This window comes from Myripristis murdjan, chromosome 16 (assembly GCF_902150065.1).
Source record: "Myripristis murdjan chromosome 16, fMyrMur1.1, whole genome shotgun sequence".
NCBI lineage: Eukaryota > Metazoa > Chordata > Actinopteri > Holocentriformes > Holocentridae > Myripristis > Myripristis murdjan.
This window is the reverse complement of record NC_043995.1, coordinates 14,476,393-14,495,512: the sequence shown is the minus strand read 5'-3', so window position 1 is coordinate 14,495,512 and position 19,120 is coordinate 14,476,393. Positions and strand designations below refer to the sequence as shown.

Below are 19,120 nucleotides of genomic sequence, written 5' to 3'. Positions count from 1 at the left end.
GCTATGTTGTACAGAATTATTTCTTCGCCATTTTACTGTGAATGAAGTATCACATGGTGCAAAAACATGTTTCCTTGCTCAGTCTTTGCTTGATTTTCCAGCTTTTTCTTATCATTTCAATTGAGGAAAAATATCAACAAAGGCTAAGTTGAAGACAGAAAAAGCTTCATTTGGTGGTTTATCTAATGTGTGGATTAATTTTGAAAGCAAGCCCATCTAACTTCCTGTCATGTTGGCGAGATTGACGCAGCCGTACACGGCGCAGCGGAAGGCTATTGGACGTGCCGCTGATCTGCAATGCAGCCTGGGAGCTGTCATTTACTTGGCTTTGTGCTCCTGCCGTTGGAAGTTGCTGATGTGACCGGGGTCGTTTTTCCGTACTGCGAGAAAATCCAAGCACAGATAAGAATATGTAGGATATGACTGAGCTCTGTGGACCCCCGAGGCTTGCTGGTCAAGACACACGGGCTGTTTGAGTCGGCTGACACGGGAGCCGGGCCCTTTGCTCCGGAGCCTAACGTTATCATTTCAACACACTCGGTAGCTAGCTGCTCATATTATTCACGTTGTTTTGGTTCGTCAGACCAGACACATGATTGAATGACAGTGGCCGACCCCTATCACAGACCGGTAAGCGTTTATATTGGCTTCCAGTATTGATATTATTGATGTACCAGGTGGCTAACGTTAGCTGAAGACACACCTCAGCTAGCATGCGACAAGTTATCGCTAGCTAACCCTAGCTCTTTCTCTCTCTCTCCCCCCTACACACACACACACACACACACACACACACACACACACACAGGTCAAGTAAAGCGTTATCCAGCCCTGCCGGAGTTTAACATTTAGCTCATATTGCCTAGCTTCATTGTATACATTAACAGCGACTTTCTTTAATTATTTATTTCCCAACACCTGAGCGCTTACATATTTAAACGAGGGCCTAGTTACTGTGGATGACAGGTGCCGTGTTGACAGTCGCTTCCTGTCGGTTTGTTTATCATGATGTCATCCAAACTTCCCAGCTGTCAGTAGCCTCTAACTCATATTTATCTAAGAGTGTGTTGCTACACGACACGTTTCGCATGCTGCATGTTCATAGAGCCATGACTAGTTTCAATACGGCTTTGAACATCACACCAAACTCCATTCAATAATATGGAAGTTCAGTGTTACCTTGCTTATTGGCGCAAGATCACGCCTCTTAAATGATCAGTTATGCTCTTTTTTTGAATTTGTATTAGCCCTCTTAATTTCAGCAGACATAATATGAGCAGCACTTATTTCAATGAGATTTCATCTTTGCCTGATACCATTCTCCCCCCCCACCCAAATGTGCAGCTATGTGGAGCAAGTGTACATCAAAATTTCTAGCAGCCTCTAAACACTCCTGAAAGTTCATGAGTTATGAAACTGAAAGGTCATAAGGTGTGTGCATGTGTTGTTAAGCGAGATTGCATTCAAAAGTGCAGTGAGTGTTTTAAGGAAGCATTATTTCCATTGACAAGGTGGTTTGTGAGTCTGGATGACATGACTTAGCAGCCGTTCACCCCTCCCACCCCATTGCAAGATACAAGAGCCTATTTCATGGTGAAGCTGGCAGGACAGTCTTGTGATGGGAAGTACCAAACAGGCCTGTCCCTCACCAGTTGATCCGATGCAGGAATCTTGCTTCCACGGCCTGAAATGGTGTATCTTTGCATTAATATCTGTTTGTTTTTTGCAATGAAAGGATGACATTGTTGCGCAAGGTAAAATAGTAGCATTGTGTCTCCCCGCTGCCACTTCTTCTTCTCCATCTGACTTCACTCATACTTATTTTGGAGGTCATTTTATGATTCACCACAGCTGTCCCTTTAGCGCTGATCACATAAAACCCAGATAGAAACTGCTGCCCTTGCCAGACTTGGCTTCTCCTGATTGTTCTGACTGATTCAATAAAAATAGGCCTAATGTCATTGACTCTCCACTACTGATTGAAAGATTTTGTGCTATATTGGTATATTTGAGGTATGAAGATAATCATTCACAATCCACGAGTATTTATGATGTGAGGTGTAATTTCCACTACGGATGGGGGTGATTGAGTTTACCTTAAACCACAGCAAGTATCTGTCAATAATGTATGCAATGCAGGGTCTCTCTCGCTGCTAGTTTACTTTAATGTCAGACTCACACACTATGGCCTCAACAGGATAACTCCACTCTGCTTTCATATCAGATCAGATGAGGACAAGGCGCCTATGGGAGACAGGGAGGGCGAGGCAGGAAGAAGCCGCACTTAGCTGCAGGTTGGTTATATGTGCTGTATACAGGGTTAAGTGATACATTCAGAACTCATGCTTAGCTGCCACATAGGCTGTTGTCAATGATTTGTTAAATCACTCTTTTAATTTGAACATGATGAATAACATTGATTTAATAGAGATACATTCTGACCAGTCAACACAGTATTTTCTTTTATATTTTTTTCATGAATTAAAAAACACCAGGACATTGTTATTCAATTATGTTATTTGTTTGAAATCTGGAAATGGAGCAAGTCAGTTTATTAAAAGGTTTTTATCAGCAAGACTAAATATGGTTTGTACTGGTTTCTACATACATTTAGTGCCTAAATGTATGTAGAAATGCATGAAATGAGATATATATTTTGAATGAAATCATGTGGGAAATAAATTGCTTGTGTAGTTGGAAGAGGTCATCTCAAAATAAAGTTATGTGTGGCAGACATCTGGACTGAACCCAAAATACTCCCATACAGGGGTAGACACAGAGCCTTTTTTCTTTTTTTATTTCCAGTCAAACAGATAATATAATTTAATAACAATGTCTTGGTGTTTGTTAACTGATGAAAAAATGTAATAGAAAGAACTTTTTTGACTGGTCAGAAAGTGGCTCTATCAAATGATGTTACCGATTACGTTCAAATTGACTGATTGAATGATTAAACAAATTACTGACAATCGCCCATATGACAGCTAAGCATGAGTTTTGAATATATCATCTAACCCTTTATACAGCACATATACTCTTCCTGCAGCTCAGTGCTGCTTCTCCCCGCCTCGCCCTGTCTCCCATAGGCGTCTCGTCTTCATCTGATATGAAAGCAGAGTGGAGTTATCCTGTTGAGCCCGTGGTGTGCGAGTCTAACGTTAAAGCAACCTAGCAGCGAGAGAGACTCTGTTTTTCATACATTGTTGTTGTTGCAAGCCAATGTTAGTAATATTAACAAGGTTAGCTAGCAAGATGTTGATGTTAGGCTGTGTCACCGTTGAGCCTAACATCAACAGGTCTAGACAGAATATATTATCCGGGGTTAAATTACTGAATAGCCTTCTGATCATTCAACTCACATTTCCTTTCTTTCTTTTCATCCCCTCTCCAAAGAAAGACTTTCACTGCGGCTGTGGGCTTTCCATTTTTTATGAGCTGCCACTTACTCATCTTCTGAAACGAGGATAGTGATTATTCAAATGTTGTATGGTCATGATTCATTTCGAAGCTGGTTGGCTTGGTTTCAGGCTTAAACCTCTTTTATATAAGGATTTCCTGAAACATCTATGGAGTAATTTTGGAGAAATTTACTTCCAGAGGCTGAGCTGCCCAAAAAGTTGGCGGTGCGGTGGCCTCAGTTCTAAGCAGTGGTTTTGTTCTCTCTCTCTCTCTCTCTCTCTCTTCTCTCCCATCCTCTCCCATCCTCTCAGTTGTTGGTGTGATGTACATATGTGACCCTGGTGTTGCACAATAGCACAATAATCTCCCAGGAGGATGAATGCAGAGGAAGTGGAGCTGCTCAGTGACTCCAAGTACAGGAACTATGTGGCAGCAGTGGACAAGGCGCTCAAGAACTTTGAATACTCCAGTGAATGGGCAGACCTTATCTCTGCACTGGGCAAACTCAACAAGGTAAAGATCAGGCAGGCTGCACATAAGTGAGCAGTGGTTGAATCTGTTTATGCTGCATAACAACGAAGGGCCAATATCAGCCAAAACTAACTTATGTTTCTCATAAATGTATAACCCATTTTCGGCATTTAAGCCATTATTTTATACACAAAATATGAAGACTGTACCATAATAAAGGTGTTACCATGTTAATGTCTCAAAATGTCTCCAGCCAGTTATGTGTGGTTGATTCATACTAATTGATCATAACAGACACATTTTACTGTTATTTGATGCCTGCTGGGTATTAATTTCACACCCTGATTTCATCATTTTAAAGTAAAATAACTATCATGAGTGTGTAAACAAAATAGGTTGGTTGTCAACAATTTCCTGGATAAAAACATGATAGCAATTTGTTTTCATGAACCTAACACATTAGAGACTTCATTTCTCTTTGTCTTAAATGCCGAAAAAGTTTACAGACACATGACCTGGAGCTCTTGTCTTTTAACTTGAATGATATCAGAAAATGTATGGTTTACATATTTTTCTGTTTCTCCATGCTTCATATAATTTCATGTGCTAATTTTTGCACCACATTTCAGGTTTTGCAGAACAATGCGAAATACCAGGTTGTTCCCAAGAAGCTGACGGTAGGCAAGCGCCTGGCCCAATGCCTCCACCCAGCCCTGCCCAGCGGGGTCCACCGCAAGGCCTTGGAGACTTACGAGATCATCTTCAAGATCATTGGACCCAAGAGGCTTGCCAAAGACCTCTTTCTTTACAGGTACCACCACACTGCCACCTGCTGCAGCGAGTTTAGTGAGCCAGACATAGTTTTCAGCAGCTGTTTAATCACAGCACTCTGCTTTATGTGACTTTGAGCTCTCCTCAAAGCCGTTTTTTTGTCTTTGTCACTCCAGCTCCGGGCTCTTCCCTTTACTCTCCAATGCTGCTATGTCTGTGAAGCCTGTGCTGCTGGGGCTGTATGAGACGTACTACCTGCCTCTGGGCAAGACCCTGAAACCAGGCCTGCAGGGCCTGCTGACTGGAGTGCTGCCTGGTCTGGAGGAGGGCTCTGAGTACTACGACAGGTAAAGGAAGCAGGACTGGAAGGTAGAACAGCTGGAAAAAATGAAAAAGTAATAGAAAAATTGAATAGAATAGAATGAAAAATGCAATAACATTCACAGTACAAAGGGAGCACATACAATGAGAAGCAGTTTATTGCCTGCAATGAAAGCAACATTGATTACGGTTTGTCTGAGTGTCACATGAGGTGGATGAATCATTGACTTAGGTCATTGTTTCAAACATAAACCCAGTCCCTGCCCTGCTAACGACCATATGACTAATGCCAATTTTAACTTGACTATACTCTACCTTGTGGATTGCAGTCACATGTTGCATAGTCATTGCTGGATGCCAGTAAAACAAGTAGTAATTCTTCTTGATTGGGTGAAATGATCAAATCTGTGGATCAATCTGTGTTCACCTATTAGTTCATTCATCCACCACTTAGACTTTCATGAAACTTGGTGAAATTATGTATCTCATCACTGCCAGTTGGCATTTGCAAAATTACATGGATTGTCCAAAGGGGGGTGTTAGGGTACAGGTTAAACAAGGTGACATTTGATACTGATTTTCCAAAAGGCACTGAGTGATTTGTGGAGGGCAGCCTGTCAGTTTGTGCCATGTAACCATCACACATGTATTTTATTGTTTTGTCACACTTTCTGTAAGTTTCAGTAGGTTTTACTGCTGCTACTCGTGTAGATGCTGTAATATTTCCTTACTTGTCAACAGTACTCCTATTTAATACATTCTGCTGTTCACGTTAGTGTTTTTGTTTACTATCCCCTAATTTGTTGTTTAGATTGTATATTCTTTGCTGTATCTTTTTACTATTTTACAGTACCTGCAATTACACAGGCAAATTTAGCAAATTAAATTTTGCCATAGAAAATAGGGATTTTTTTTTTTCACAGTAGTAGCACCTGCACATGGAACACTGCTGTACGTATTGTTGCTGTCTTGAGAAAACTTAACATTTCAAAATGTCTCCTTCTCAGGAACAAAAACAGCTTTGATTTTATCTTGATGACAGTGCATTGTTGAGTTTCTCCAATGAATTTCAAAAGGGTTTCGCAAGGCTGAGGGTGGTAGAATTTCCTCAGCCCACACAGCAGCATGTAATCCTTCAACTGAAGTTAAAAAATAAAACCACAGCCATATCTTGTGTCCTCCACAGGACCAACACCTTGCTGGAGAAGGTGGCTGCAGCCGTGGAGCAGTCTGCCTTTTACAGCGCCCTGTGGGGCAGCATCCTGACCAGCCCTGCCGTGCGTCTCCCGGGAGTGTCCTTTGTCCTGCTGCACCTCAATCGCAAGCTCTCCATGGAGGACCAGCTCTACATCATGGGCAGCGACATCGAACTTATGGTACATGACAGTCAGTGAATGCCAGTATCCCTTGTCGAAAATCATCACGTGGGAGTAGCTTTTATCTGCTAGACAAACGGAAACCAAAGACAACATTGAACACCATAACTCATCAGACAGTAGACCAGATGTGTTCACAGAATTTGCAAAATCCTGAGCACATTTGTACTGAACCAAGAGTTTTTCTGTGTAACACCATACACGGTTCTTGGCAAATATAAAGTACATGGAGTAAAACTTTATTTTTTATTATAATATAATGTCAGTCTTTTGTTATTGAAAGGCATCAGAACTTATAGATATTTGCTAACACTGCAAGCATGAACTGTTCCATTGAAATGTGGTCAGTCCTTTGTTGTATATATGTACATACTGAGTACACATACATGTTCCTGTCCTGTCCAGGTGGAAGCAGTCAGCACTTCAGTCCAGGACTCCAGTGTGCTGGTGCAGCGCAGCACCCTGGACCTGATCCTCTTCTGCTTCCCCTTCCACATGAGTCAGGTGAGGAAAGATGTGTGTCTGAGGGCAATACTGCAGTCACGTGTCAGCATTGGAGTCTGATGATAGGTTGTTTGTCTGTTTCATTATCAGCCTGATATGGCAGACTGATAAAGGCTGTTTACTGAAAAGTGGATATTGACAATTGGTGCCATCCATGTGATAAATATTATGTTATGATTATATATTGAAGCCCTTAATCTGAAATTTAATTTACTGCTAACCCAAAATGAAAATAAAAACATTTTGATTAGATGTGACGAATGCATGAATATTTATAATAACAATAATTGTTGTTATTGTTATTGTTGTTATTACTATCATTAGTAGTAGTAGTATTATTGATGTTGCTAAGGAATGCACTTGAAAAAAAAATTGTTTAAAATCCTTTTTCAGTGGTTTTTCAATTCACTGATGAGAATACAGTTCTGGAGAAACCAGAAGAGTTGTAATTTTTTGGCATGGAAATGTTAAGACACAATATTTTCTATCAGCAGCTTCAGTTTAAAAACATGCTGGGCTGTATCTACATTCAAAAATCCTTATCTGCCAAACCCTAGTTTCTGTGAGCACACACACGCTTGCATGTAACAATGATACGGCCATCTAACACAGTTTGGCAGCCAGCGTTGGCACTGACTCACACTGGCTGCTTATTAAGCCCTTCACCTCAAAACATCTCTGGACCTGTCAGGGTCTGGACACAGCTCTTATCTGAAGTCTGCAGTGGTCTCCATATTTTATACTTTGTGCGTGTGTCTGTGTGTGTGTGAGAGAGAGAGAGAGGGAGAGAGAGAGAGAGAGACAGAAATAGTTCTCATTATTGTGTTCTGTTGTGTTGGGTTCAGGCAACTCGTCCCGACATGATCAGGATCTTGTCAGCAGCGCTGCATGTGGTTCTAAGGAGAGACATGTCCCTGAACCGCAGACTCTACGCCTGGCTGCTGGGTGCGACACTCACAGGAGCACACACACAGATTACAGTGTTCTCACTTAAATATAATGAGGGGAAAGTCAGAGAATTTGTCATTAAATGTCATTAAATAACAGGGATTTTTACAAATTAGTCACTTCACACAAATAGAGCCAAATGTGTCTTATAACTTGTTCACACATTCATTATGTTAGATGAGTAGAACCAAGAGGTTCAACCTTTTAGGAAAAACAACATTAAAATAAATGTAAGGAATAATATTTTTAGATTATTGAACTGCTTTACCTTAATGATGGAAATTCATAGAAAAGTCATGGAATGGTGGAAACACTAAAATACACACATATAGTATATTATTACCTAATCTACCCAACCTTTACATACACACTAACTGTCTGTTTGCTTTTTGCTTTAGTGCTGCATTAGTCCTCATTTGATGTGGCTGTGTTTGCTTGTGCATTATTTATGTAATTATTGCTGTTTTTATGGAGCTTACTGTAGGCTCGAAGGCTGTATTTCAGTGGTCATTGTCTTACTTTGTTTTCTCTTACTTGCATCTCACTTGCTGGGGATGAAAACATTGGTAAGTGTCTGCATGGCTGGGGATCTGGCATTAGGTTTACATTTTAGGCATCTAGCTTATCTAAGGAAACTTGCAATCCAGTCAAAAAAGCTTCAACTGGATCATTAAAAATCATCTGTGAACACACAAAATTAATTTAAGTGTGAAGTGAAAGTGAAAGAAACGGAACAAGAACTAAGGGATGTTTTTTTATAAGAGCATTTAGAGAGATCGGGTAGTTGGTGATGTGTGATACTTATTAAGAGTTAAGTTTTTGGTTTCTGACTGGAGATAGATAGTGACTCTGCTGATTTATGGAGTAGGAAGAGCCCTGATGACACAGCATACCCACTGGTCCTTTCAAAATCAGAAAAAAACAAACTCTATTAAAAAGGTGTTAAATTGTCTAGTTATTGGATTTTATTTGCAGAATTTTCATCTGCTATTCAGTGTGAAATAGTCCATTTTTGCCAGCTCTGGCTTTTGAATTGGTTTTAAATTCAAATCCAAGAAGCATTAAAAAGGTTTGAAAGGGACTTATTTTTTCTTTTGAAACCTTCAGAAATCTTGTAATAACAACTGGCGGACAGTACACTAGTTTTTCATTCGTTTGTCTTGTGTCTTGCTTTGCTCCTTGCCTTGTGTGTCAGTGTGTGCTCATTGGTGTGCATCCATGTGAATATGACTGTTTACAACTATGCAGTACATTGTGGTTTCTTTGTTTGTTTGTTTTTTCAAGGCTTTGATAACAACGGGGTGAGAACAGGGCCCCGCAGCACTAGGCAGAGCAACCCAGAGGAGCACGCCAGCCACTACTTCAACACCTACTCAAAAGACATGCTGGTCCAGGTGGGCATCAGGCTTCCTAAACAAACTGCCAATACAGGTCACTGATGAAAGATGCTTGCTCTAGTGTATAAAATCAACCTCCAAAAAAATCCAAAGGCTCCAGACAACAGAAGAATGTGTGTGTGTGGGCGGAACAGGGATTTGGGGACATCGGGGGGTGCCCTAAATTTGGCAGCTTTGTCTCTTTTTTGTCCTCTCTCCTCATCCATTCCTGTTAATCCCTCTGTTCCAAACCTCCCAGTGTCTCCCTGGAGTTTTCATGCCTGCCCTGCCCCCCTCTGCTCCTATTCCCAGCAGCATGGCCTTTGAAGCCGTCTCCCTGTTCTGCTGCATGGTTGGGCCTGGATCCCAAATATATACACTTTGACACACACACACACACACACACACACACACGCACACAGATCCTCCCTTCATCTGAACCATGCTGCCATGCTCAGAGAGCCCCAGCACTCCTGGCATACGATGTGCCCTGGCACTCCAGGGGTTTAGACCAGGAGGAGAAGTTTTGTTTTTTGTTTTTTGTTTTTTTTTTTTACTTTTTGTGTTTTGGTTTTGTTTGTTTGAGTGCCATCTGGTGTGAGACACTTCTTGGGGCTCCCCCCGATGGGAGGCATTGGGTACTACAGGGACTGTCTGTTCCAGGGCTGCAGCCTGTTACAAGGCAGATGAAGCGTAAAACATGACAAACACATACAGAAAAGAGCCAATTTGGAGTGGGGTGGGGGAGCCCGTGCTAATTGCTGGATTGTTATGCAGGATTGGTTCTGTCAAAGGTTACAAGAAGTAACATAAACATCAAATGCATTTGTGGCTCTGGATTTTTCATATAGTTTAGGATCTCCAAACACTAAAATGTGTGCATGTGTGTTCAGGCGATGGTGGGGATCCTGCAGGGGAAGGCCCGAGGTGGGGAGGAGGAAAGCATCCTGATGCATGACCTCAAACCGTTTCGCATCCTGATCAGTCTGCTGGACAAGCCGGAACTTGGTAAACAAACTGTGTACTTTAAATCTAGTTTAGTAACTAGAGTAACTTCAGTAGTCTACTGGTGAATTATCTAAAAAGTTTAATTATCTAAAAAGTACGCCAACATCAAGTTATTTAATTTTCGTTATAATTAGTACGCCCACAAGATATGACAGAAAAGCTGATTTTTTTGTGGATTTAACTTGATGTTTCCGGGGTAAAAGGATGGCAAGAATATTTTTATTTAATTTTCCATTTGCTCCATAATATCAAACATCTGAAAAATTTGTTTCCCTGATCACTTGGAGCAAGGTCATCTGAGTTATCTTGGATTCTGAAGGTATCACAAGATGTAGTCACCGTAATATGTTGAATTTGAACTAAATCAAATTCAGCATATCCACTGTAAATCACCCCTTTGTCTATTTTGTGCTTCTCCAGGTCCGGCGATCCTGGAGGATGTCCTCATTGAGGTTTTCCGGACTCTACACACACAATGCCGCACAGAATTGGATCTCCAGAACCAGAATCCATTCAGCAAAGACCAAACACACCTCAGCAGGTTTGTCCAGTCCCACACTTGCCTTTCTTTGGCTTTTAGACATCAGATTACAGGAAACACAAACTGTTAATGTGTGGGAAATTTTATCAAAGAAAAATGAAAGGGTAGAACGAATTATAGAGTAAATACCAGGATGTCAAGCATGATGTTAAAAACAATTGAAATATGTAAATATAAATATAATATATAATATACATTAAGAAAATGTGGACATGGAAAAAAATATGTGAATTTGTAATCATACAGTACATGTTGTGTGCAGGTATAGATATTGTTTCTATAACATCTATACTGCTGTGTTTGAGGCAAACCATAGATTGTGTGATGTTAATTTTGACTTCTGAATCATTGTTAGCAAACTAAGAGAGAACAAGAAGACGGCAGAACTGATTAAAACAGCCAATCTCCTGTTCAACTCTTTTGAGCCGTACTACATGTGGGACTACATTGCCCGCTGGTTTGAGGAGTGCTGCAGGTTTGTACAGTGTGTATACAGTATACTGTGTATGTGCTTTTAAAGTGGAACATCATCATTTTTCTGTTATTTTTTGGTGTGATGTATTATGTTAAGTAGGACAGAATTCAATATCTAATGTATTCTGCCCTGCAGGAGGACAATGAACAGCAGCCCGCATGCACCGCGGCATGCTGGGAGTTCAGATCCTCCGGAGCTCTCATTGGTGGAGTTCTGTCAGCTTGTTGACTTCCTGCTGGATATTGTTTCCTTGGTGAGACACAATCTTTCTTTCTGTCTTTCTTTCTGTCTTTCTGTCCTCTCTTTCTTTATTTCTTTCAATCCCCTATGTATTTCTTTTTCTATAGTCCTTTCTTTCTTTCTTTCTTTCTTAACAAGTTTTTCTTTATTCCTCTTTCTCCTCTATCTTTTGTTTGATGTTTCCTTTTCCCTTCCTGTATTTTTTCAATTTTTTTCTGTCTTTTCCTCTTGACCTTTTCCCTCTTTTTTCTGTATTTCTTTTTGTTCCTCTCATATTCTCTCTTTTTCTCCTGCCTCTGCTTGCTTTCTATCTTTCCCTCTCTCTCTTGCTCTCTGTCCGGGCTCACACACCTCCTCTTGCAGTCGAATCTTTAAGCTGTTCACTACAAGAAGCTTCCATAAAGACTCACAATTCGGTTGCCATGTTGTCAGATTAATCATCCAACATTGTCTCTGGCTCCAATCCTGGGATGTTATGGCCCCTATTAGGGTGTGTGTGTGTGCCTCCCCTCTGTTCTGTACCTGTATGTGTGTGTGTGCAATGCCTCAACAGGTTCCGAAATGCCTGTATGTTTAGTTTTTCTGCCAAAAGTCTTTTTTGCATCCTCTCAGAAATACGCTTGTGTCTACAGGATTTCCAATCTGAACAGTTTGGAAATCCCTTTATTAGTTTCTCTAAGTGCTTGTTTGTATGTGCGAAAGAGAGAAAGAGCGTGGGGATAGCTTGTGTATGTGTGACTGAGACTGAAAGAGGGAATGCACTATGAAAAATGTGTGGGATGTGTGTATGTTTCTGCGTAGAAAGTGTTGTCTGGCCTATGCTCTGCTTGCTCCTGTCTGTTCAAACTATCTGCTCTCTCTCCTTGAAGCCTACTAGAAGCATGAGGGTAATCTGCCAGGTAAAGTACTGCTCTTTCCTGCTTCTTCACCTCACCCTGCTTCACTGAGGCTACGATAACATTTCTGCAACGTCCTGCCAACATCCCTCAAAACCATCCCTACTTCCGCTCTGCTTTAAGTGATCATCTCAGAATGATTGACTGGTTGTAATATTGTAATATCAAAAGCCAAGATGATCCCAGGCAAGAACTGGGATTGTAACGGTCATCATGTGTGGCAAAACACACTTAACGCGGCTGTTTGGTGTGGATCTTGTGAAAATGAAATCTCCGCTCAGTGTGTAGCCTATGTGCGTCCTGTCTAGCATGCATGCAGTAATTTGCTCCCACATTGCTCACATATTTTTAAGAAATATGAGTATTTAGAAACGCCATTATTTAATGCTTACTCATTTATTTATTTTTGCTCATTCTTTCATTTTCATTTTATTTTTTATTTAAGTTGTTTACTTTGTTGAGTCACAACATGTCTAAGTTTCAAAATTCAATAAAAAGCCAAGATCCAAGAAGAAAAGACAAGCAAGGGTGGGTGCAGACCTTCAAGTCACAAGCGATCAACAGTGACAAAACATTAACTTCTTAGTGGGCACAATTGGTACACATTGGTCACACATTGTAACAAAGTAATAGACTCTCTGTACTTAAGGGAATATTACATTTCTGCCAGTTGACTTCATATACTGCTATCACTGCAACTGCAGTTTTTGCAATTGATGATAGACCTATTGCAACAGCATTTAGACCAGAGGACACAGATATCCAGGAGATATCCTGGCCTGGAGTGCGTTGCACGGGCAAATATTAAATCAAAACAAATCACATCAAAAGCAGAAAAAGACATACATTACAAAAAGAATGGACATCAAACAAAACCATTGAAATCATAATAATTGTAATAATGATAATAGTAATGGTTAATAGTAATAGTTTAAACTGTCATATCAGAGGTGAACTGTCCTGTTTTTAATTTAAAAAAAAAAACAAACAAAAAAAAAAACAATATCATCCTAAATATCTACTACTTCATAATATATGGTCCATGTCCTCCCTAATACTCAATGTCAGTCACAAAAAATCCTCACTTTAGCTGTGCCTTTCCAGGAGACCTACATTGAGATCCAGACAGAGCATCTCCCCCAGTTGCTGCTGCGCATGGTGGCAGCTCTCACCTCCCATCTCCAGGCTCTGGGCCTCGGGGAGCTCACTCACTGCCTTCGTCTCTGTTCCAAGATCCTCAGCAAGGTACAACCACCACTGGTGTCTCCTTTGGCCCTACCCTCGGGCCCCCAGGCTCAGGGTCTCTCCAGTTCTGCCACAAGAGAAAAGACTGCAGACAAGGAGGACAAACGGGTGAGGACAGAAACCAGTTGAAAGATTTTCATTAATAAGACCAATTTTCTATCATAAAAAAGAAATAAACTAGGCATTCCATTCATTTTCCACCCCCTTTTATCAGTGTTTTGTTTGATCTCCAGTGTGAGTGTCAGACCTCTCCTTAGATTTCTCTATTAAGGAAATCATCCTATTGTTCAGACTGACGTTACCTTTATGTAGCTGTCTTTGGCAGCTTTTATTGATCTAAGAAAAGTCAGCTGAATGCACTTCCTCTTTTTCAGAGACGCTTTCACATTCAGACAGTTCCACACGTTCCACAGCCAAGAACTGCTAAATACAGCCATAGTCTTCTACTTCTGATTTGTATATAACCTTGAGGAGTATTTAGTTCAGTAAAGACATAGAGGCAGAAGGGCCATGACAGAATGTTGGTTACATTTTTTTCCTATTGTCCATGGCCAGGTGAAGATGAAAGTATTCACAAAAACCAAAATAAAGACCGTCTCCTCCTGGGAACTGCTAACATTGAAAAACAAACTTTGCCAGCTGATAACTCTGCTTATGACTCTGATCCCTCAAAAGTCCTTTAAGTCCTCTAAAAAAAATCATAGCCCTTGGGTTGAGGTCCCAGTAGGAGTAAAAGCCAATTCAGGGCTACAAGTTATTGCCAAAAAACAGACCATGTGTAGATGTGATGGTGTCCCCTGGTCCCTGAGCAGGGCCACTGCAGGGTCCTGTTGGTTCCTGCCAGGCTCCTGACCTGTGTTGCAGTTGGCTGGGTGGTCCCATAACTGGCCTCACTGTCCCACTCTCCCTCAACACAAGGTGATTGAAGATTTGTTCAGAATTAGTGCATCTCTAGCCCTCCTGGTCCTCCTGGTCCCTGTACAGCAACCTGGCTGTTTGAGTGTTTGAGAGCCCAGCGAGGCATGATTAAAAGTTCAGTCAGCCCCACACCTAGAGATGGACAGACGGATGGGTAGGTGGATGGAGAAAGACCCAGAAGGGGCAGGAGACAGAACAAGTAGAAATACACAAGATGGTAACCAACAGCTGAGCTCTCTGTATCTCTCTCTAAGGAGGAAGGGGAATAGACTAGCCTGTAATTCCCACTGGGTGGGCCATATCCATCAGAGTGGAAGACTTCCCCATACATCCATCCTCCCCCCGCCCATCCCACCCTGAGGGGCATTTAGAAAACGTGGTTCGCCATCTGAGTCCATGCTCCAGTATGTTTGTGTGTCGCCTCGACCAAAATGCAACCTGGGAAACCCTCAGGCTCTAAGCGTTGTCTGTGACAAAGAAGTGTGGGAGTTTGGAAGTCTGGCATTCTGTGTGCAGCAGGCTGCCAGCCTGGTTTATAGCTCTGTCTACATACAGGGAATCCCTCAGGTGAAAATCAACAGCTGTGTTCGACCCTAGCTGTGTGGAAAGCAGTGCACAGTGTACAGAGTACAGTGCTGCAACGGGGTTGCGTTGTCTTCAGGGAGATCTCCACTGAAGTTGAATCCAAGTTTGATGAAATTTATGTAGCATATGTTATTGTTGCCCATTAGCCTGCATCAATAATGGCACAAATAGGGACTTTCTGAGATTAAAATACAGGCAATTGGTTTAACTCACGTCTTAGCTATGATTTCTTTCTCATTCAGTATAAATGGATACATAAATAGACAATCAGTATATGGATAGATATAGATCAAAGGAAAAATGAAATTCTTTGTCTTTGTTAAACTTCCTTCTTCACCTCCTGTCTACTCCTACAGGCCCTCCCTGCCACTCTGGAGTTGCCTGGAAGTGGAGAGGTGTTTGAGGATGGGGAAAACCCTCCCAGCAGTCGCTCCTCAGAAAGTGGCTTCACAGACTTTGTTCAGTACCAGGCAGATGGCTCTGAGGAGTCAGAGCGAACCCACCACTCCCACGCTTCCCTCAAGACGGGCCGTCGATCCTCAGGCCCCTCTCAGGCCAAGCCTTTGGACAAGCCAGTGATGCAGTGCTGCCTGGAGCACTTCCAGCAGTTTCTGTCCCGCCTTATCATCCTGTATATTGTCCCCAGGCAGGCGGACAGGGCTGGGGGGGAGAAAAGAGAGGTGGTGCGGTTGGGGCCTCTGGGTTCAGAGGACACCCAGCAGAATGGACACATGGAGAAGACAGAGTCATGCTTAGGTGATGGATTGGGGACAAGCCAGAGGGAATGTGTTCCTGCCTTTACCGCTGCCTGCCAGCTTTTCCTAGAGTGCTCCAGCTTCCCTGTGTACATCGCTGAGGGAAACCTCAAGTCCTCACCCACACAAGAAGAACAGAATGGTAAGTCCCAAAAACACCCTGGAGGTGGGAAAAAATGATCTGTGTTACAGTCAGTAATAACATTATGTGCATTATTGTCACATTATGTTAAGTTGTTATACAATATGGCATTAGCATTTTTTACTGCAAGAGGCAAATTCATCAAGAAGTAAATTCAGGTCGGTCAGTCAGGGTTGATACAGGATTGATTTAAGTCAATTCACAAATCATATCTGTTTTTTACTATTAAGTATGACTAACAATGAATTTGTGTTTGAGGAAAATTTAACTTTGAATCGATATGGATCTTCACACCTTAGCTGTGAATTTTCTCCTCCTGCCATCCTATTTGAGTATTAAAAAAAAAAAAAAAAACACCACCATAGCAATTATTTTTGAGGTCCAATCATGTTGCAAAGTAAGGAGAATTTTAATAGTTTAAGACAAAAGGAGTTCAGATGTTTTGTTTCTCGAAACCAGCAGCAAAATATGTGACCAAGGACAAGACAAAGCTCTGGAATAACATTTATTTATTGTCTGGTTCAGCGCCCTTTTTACCCTAAGTGCATCAATTTTTGATCTGAGTGGGCATATTCTTGCCAGAACTTTAAAAATGGTCCATCATGCTCTTTCTGTTTGAAATTACAAAGTTTTGAAGACAGACCCATGGAAGTTTTGTACTTTCTCTGTACTCATCCATGTATCTCTCAGTTTGGAATATGAAAACAAAACAAAACTGGTATCTTCATTAACAACAAACCCAGCTTATTTGGCATCACACCTCTCTGAGTTACAGAAGCCTGGAAAAATGAACTACGGAGTTACATATTGTATTGTATGAGGGGTCGTAGCCCATCAGATCAGCTTCCGATATGCCCATAGATCATAGATGACACCCAGTAGATTTAAGATGAAGCAGATAAACATTTACAAAACGCAGCAAATGTTGTGTTGCATTTGTCAATTAAAACATAACAGAATTATTAGTAAAAATAGTCACAACCACACTTAGTAAATTCCTTCCTGGTTGTCTTTGGCTTCACCTCTCAAATATTTTTGTCAAACAGGGAAAAAAAAAAATTCCATTTGCTATTTCTACTGCAGTTATAAAAGATGGTTTAGCTTACTCTTCCTAATTTTGTCTCTCTGTGTTCAGAGACTTTCTTTTCTTAGGAAGATCGACAGCAAATTCAACAGTAAAACTTGTTTCAAACTTGTCTAGCACAATGCATCATATCAATAGCCTGACCTTTAGCTAGTGATACTCCTATCCTGCGTTTGTGTTCCTATGTCTACACTTGCTCCAGTGTATGTTGCACCTTCATACTTCTGCAAATAATCTTTGTTAATGGCAGCCATTCTATCCTCCAAACCTTGTAATTAACTCAGCAAAAAGTATCCATTCAACAGTGGATCTCATCTTTCAAGCGGTACACACAGAAACAAGTAGCATACAAGAACCTTCAATAAACATATACACTACTCACAAAAAGTTAGGGATATTCGGCTTTCGGGTGAAATTTCAGGATGAACCTAAAATGCATTATAACCTTTACAGATGAACTTAATGTGACCTTCTGTAAACTTTTGAATGCACATGTCCAACTGTTCAGTGTTTCAGTACTTTTTGCACAAGTTGCTGTTCTCTAACAAGGAGTTTAACGGCAAAATTCACATCAGGTGTTTGATGCTCCAGCTCATCGAGGTCATATCATTAGGGAATGGCTGCTGGAGACTGGGGCACCTCAAATGGAGTGGCCTGCACTTTCTCCAGACCTGAATCCCATAGAAAACCTATGGGATCAGCTGAGTCGCCGTGTAGAGGCTCGGAGCTCTGTACCCCAGAACCTCAATGTCCTGAGGGCCGCCCTTCAAGAAGAGTGGGATGCCATGCCTCAGCAGACAATAACTCGACTTGTGAACAGCATGAGACGTCGTTGTCAAGCTGTGATTGATGCTCAAGGGCACATGACAAGTTATTGACACTGACATTTTTTGTTGTGGTATATCCACCACTGTTGTTGTCTTTTGTTTCAAGAAATTGTTTGAGATGAGGAAATCACCAGTGTATGCTTCTACTTAAATGCCCTACTTTCATGATATAATATCACTGTAGCATGAACATTTTACATTTTCCATAAATTTCACCCAAAAGCCAAATATCCCTAACTTTTTGTGAGTAGTGTATATTCTTGAATATTTATTTGCAAATTTGAATTAATCTCGATCCTCCTCCCGTTTTCAGTCTTTGAAACCTCTATCTATACAGAATATTTATTCTGTGTATGTAGAGATTATTATTTAAACAGTTTAGCAGTTTCTCAACTGCAGTCCATGAAATTTGATAATTTCACCTAGGTCTTGGAGTTTTTTCTTTTTTTTCTTTTTTTTTTTTGCCTTTGTTATGAGTTTTTCCATTATACTCTTTTTATTCTGTACGCAGTTTAATTCTGTAACCATGTCTTCGGTGCTTATAAATAGATGAGGTTTGACATTGGTGTTGGGGGTTGTTTGTCTTCATATTTTTTCCATTTGCATTAATAGTGTCCATTTCAATATATGTACTGTATGTACAATCTGGACTTTGTACTGATGTGGTGGTTTTGTTAAGAAAGAGCTAAAGTAAACACAAAGAGTAGTAGCAGCAGCAGCCATAAATCAATGAAGCTTAATAAAGAAAATGTAAACACAAAAATACAACAAAGTAGTACCAATATGTAGCATAATCAGCAAATTTTGAAGGTGTGATGTGTTAAGTGTATATGCTATATATCCTCCCCACCCTCCATCCAGACAATGAGCAGATGCGTCCACCGGTGTGGTTGCAGACGCTGATGGACGCCTGCTGTATGGCTGGTGAGTTCAGCCTGCAGGGTGTGGCCATCTCCCTGCTCATGGACCTTGTGGGACTCACTCAGTCTGTTGCCATGGTGACTGCCGAGAGTGTGGCATCTAGCGGAGGCTCTGACACCACTCAGACCATGAGTCCCAGCCAGGGCCGGGTTGCCGTCGTCATCAGGCCACCACTCACTCAGGGAATACTGAAGTACATTGCCGACAAGACAGATTTCTTCAAGGTAAAGATATTTCTATCTAATTTCCGTTCATCCCTGGTAGAGGGCTGTCTAGACTGTTTTTGCAGAATAAGGGTTCCATGACTTTTTTTGGTC

General features: G+C 41.2%; 1 protein-coding gene across 5 annotated transcripts in view; it reads left to right on the top strand.

Annotated features, from left to right (window-relative positions):
* The first annotated feature begins 275 nt into the window (after nucleotides 1-275).
* The window catches only part of dop1a (DOP1 leucine zipper like protein A), a 35,968-nt gene continuing 17,123 nt past the window's right edge, over nucleotides 276-19,120 (top strand). Inside the window, exons 1-16 of one of the 5 annotated variants that reach the window (XM_030071886.1) lie at nucleotides 276-630; nucleotides 3,711-3,912; nucleotides 4,500-4,681; nucleotides 4,818-4,988; nucleotides 6,149-6,338; nucleotides 6,744-6,842; nucleotides 7,688-7,787; nucleotides 9,102-9,184; nucleotides 10,060-10,174; nucleotides 10,595-10,715; nucleotides 11,071-11,190; nucleotides 11,326-11,443; nucleotides 12,300-12,329; nucleotides 13,431-13,679; nucleotides 15,431-15,971; nucleotides 18,744-19,027. In XM_030071886.1, the coding sequence (XP_029927746.1) occupies nucleotides 3,775-3,912; nucleotides 4,500-4,681; nucleotides 4,818-4,988; nucleotides 6,149-6,338; nucleotides 6,744-6,842; nucleotides 7,688-7,787; nucleotides 9,102-9,184; nucleotides 10,060-10,174; nucleotides 10,595-10,715; nucleotides 11,071-11,190; nucleotides 11,326-11,443; nucleotides 12,300-12,329; nucleotides 13,431-13,679; nucleotides 15,431-15,971; nucleotides 18,744-19,027 (2,541 nt within the window). In that variant the 5' untranslated portion in view covers nucleotides 276-630; nucleotides 3,711-3,774. Of the gene's footprint in view, nucleotides 631-3,710; nucleotides 3,913-4,499; nucleotides 4,682-4,817; nucleotides 4,989-6,148; nucleotides 6,339-6,743; nucleotides 6,843-7,687; nucleotides 7,788-9,074; nucleotides 9,185-10,059; nucleotides 10,175-10,594; nucleotides 10,716-11,070; nucleotides 11,191-11,325; nucleotides 11,444-11,829; nucleotides 11,921-12,299; nucleotides 12,330-13,430; nucleotides 13,680-15,430; nucleotides 15,972-18,743; nucleotides 19,028-19,120 lie in introns of those variants that run through there. The other 4 variants (XM_030071884.1, XM_030071887.1, XM_030071885.1 and 1 more) reach the window with 4 other exon arrangements.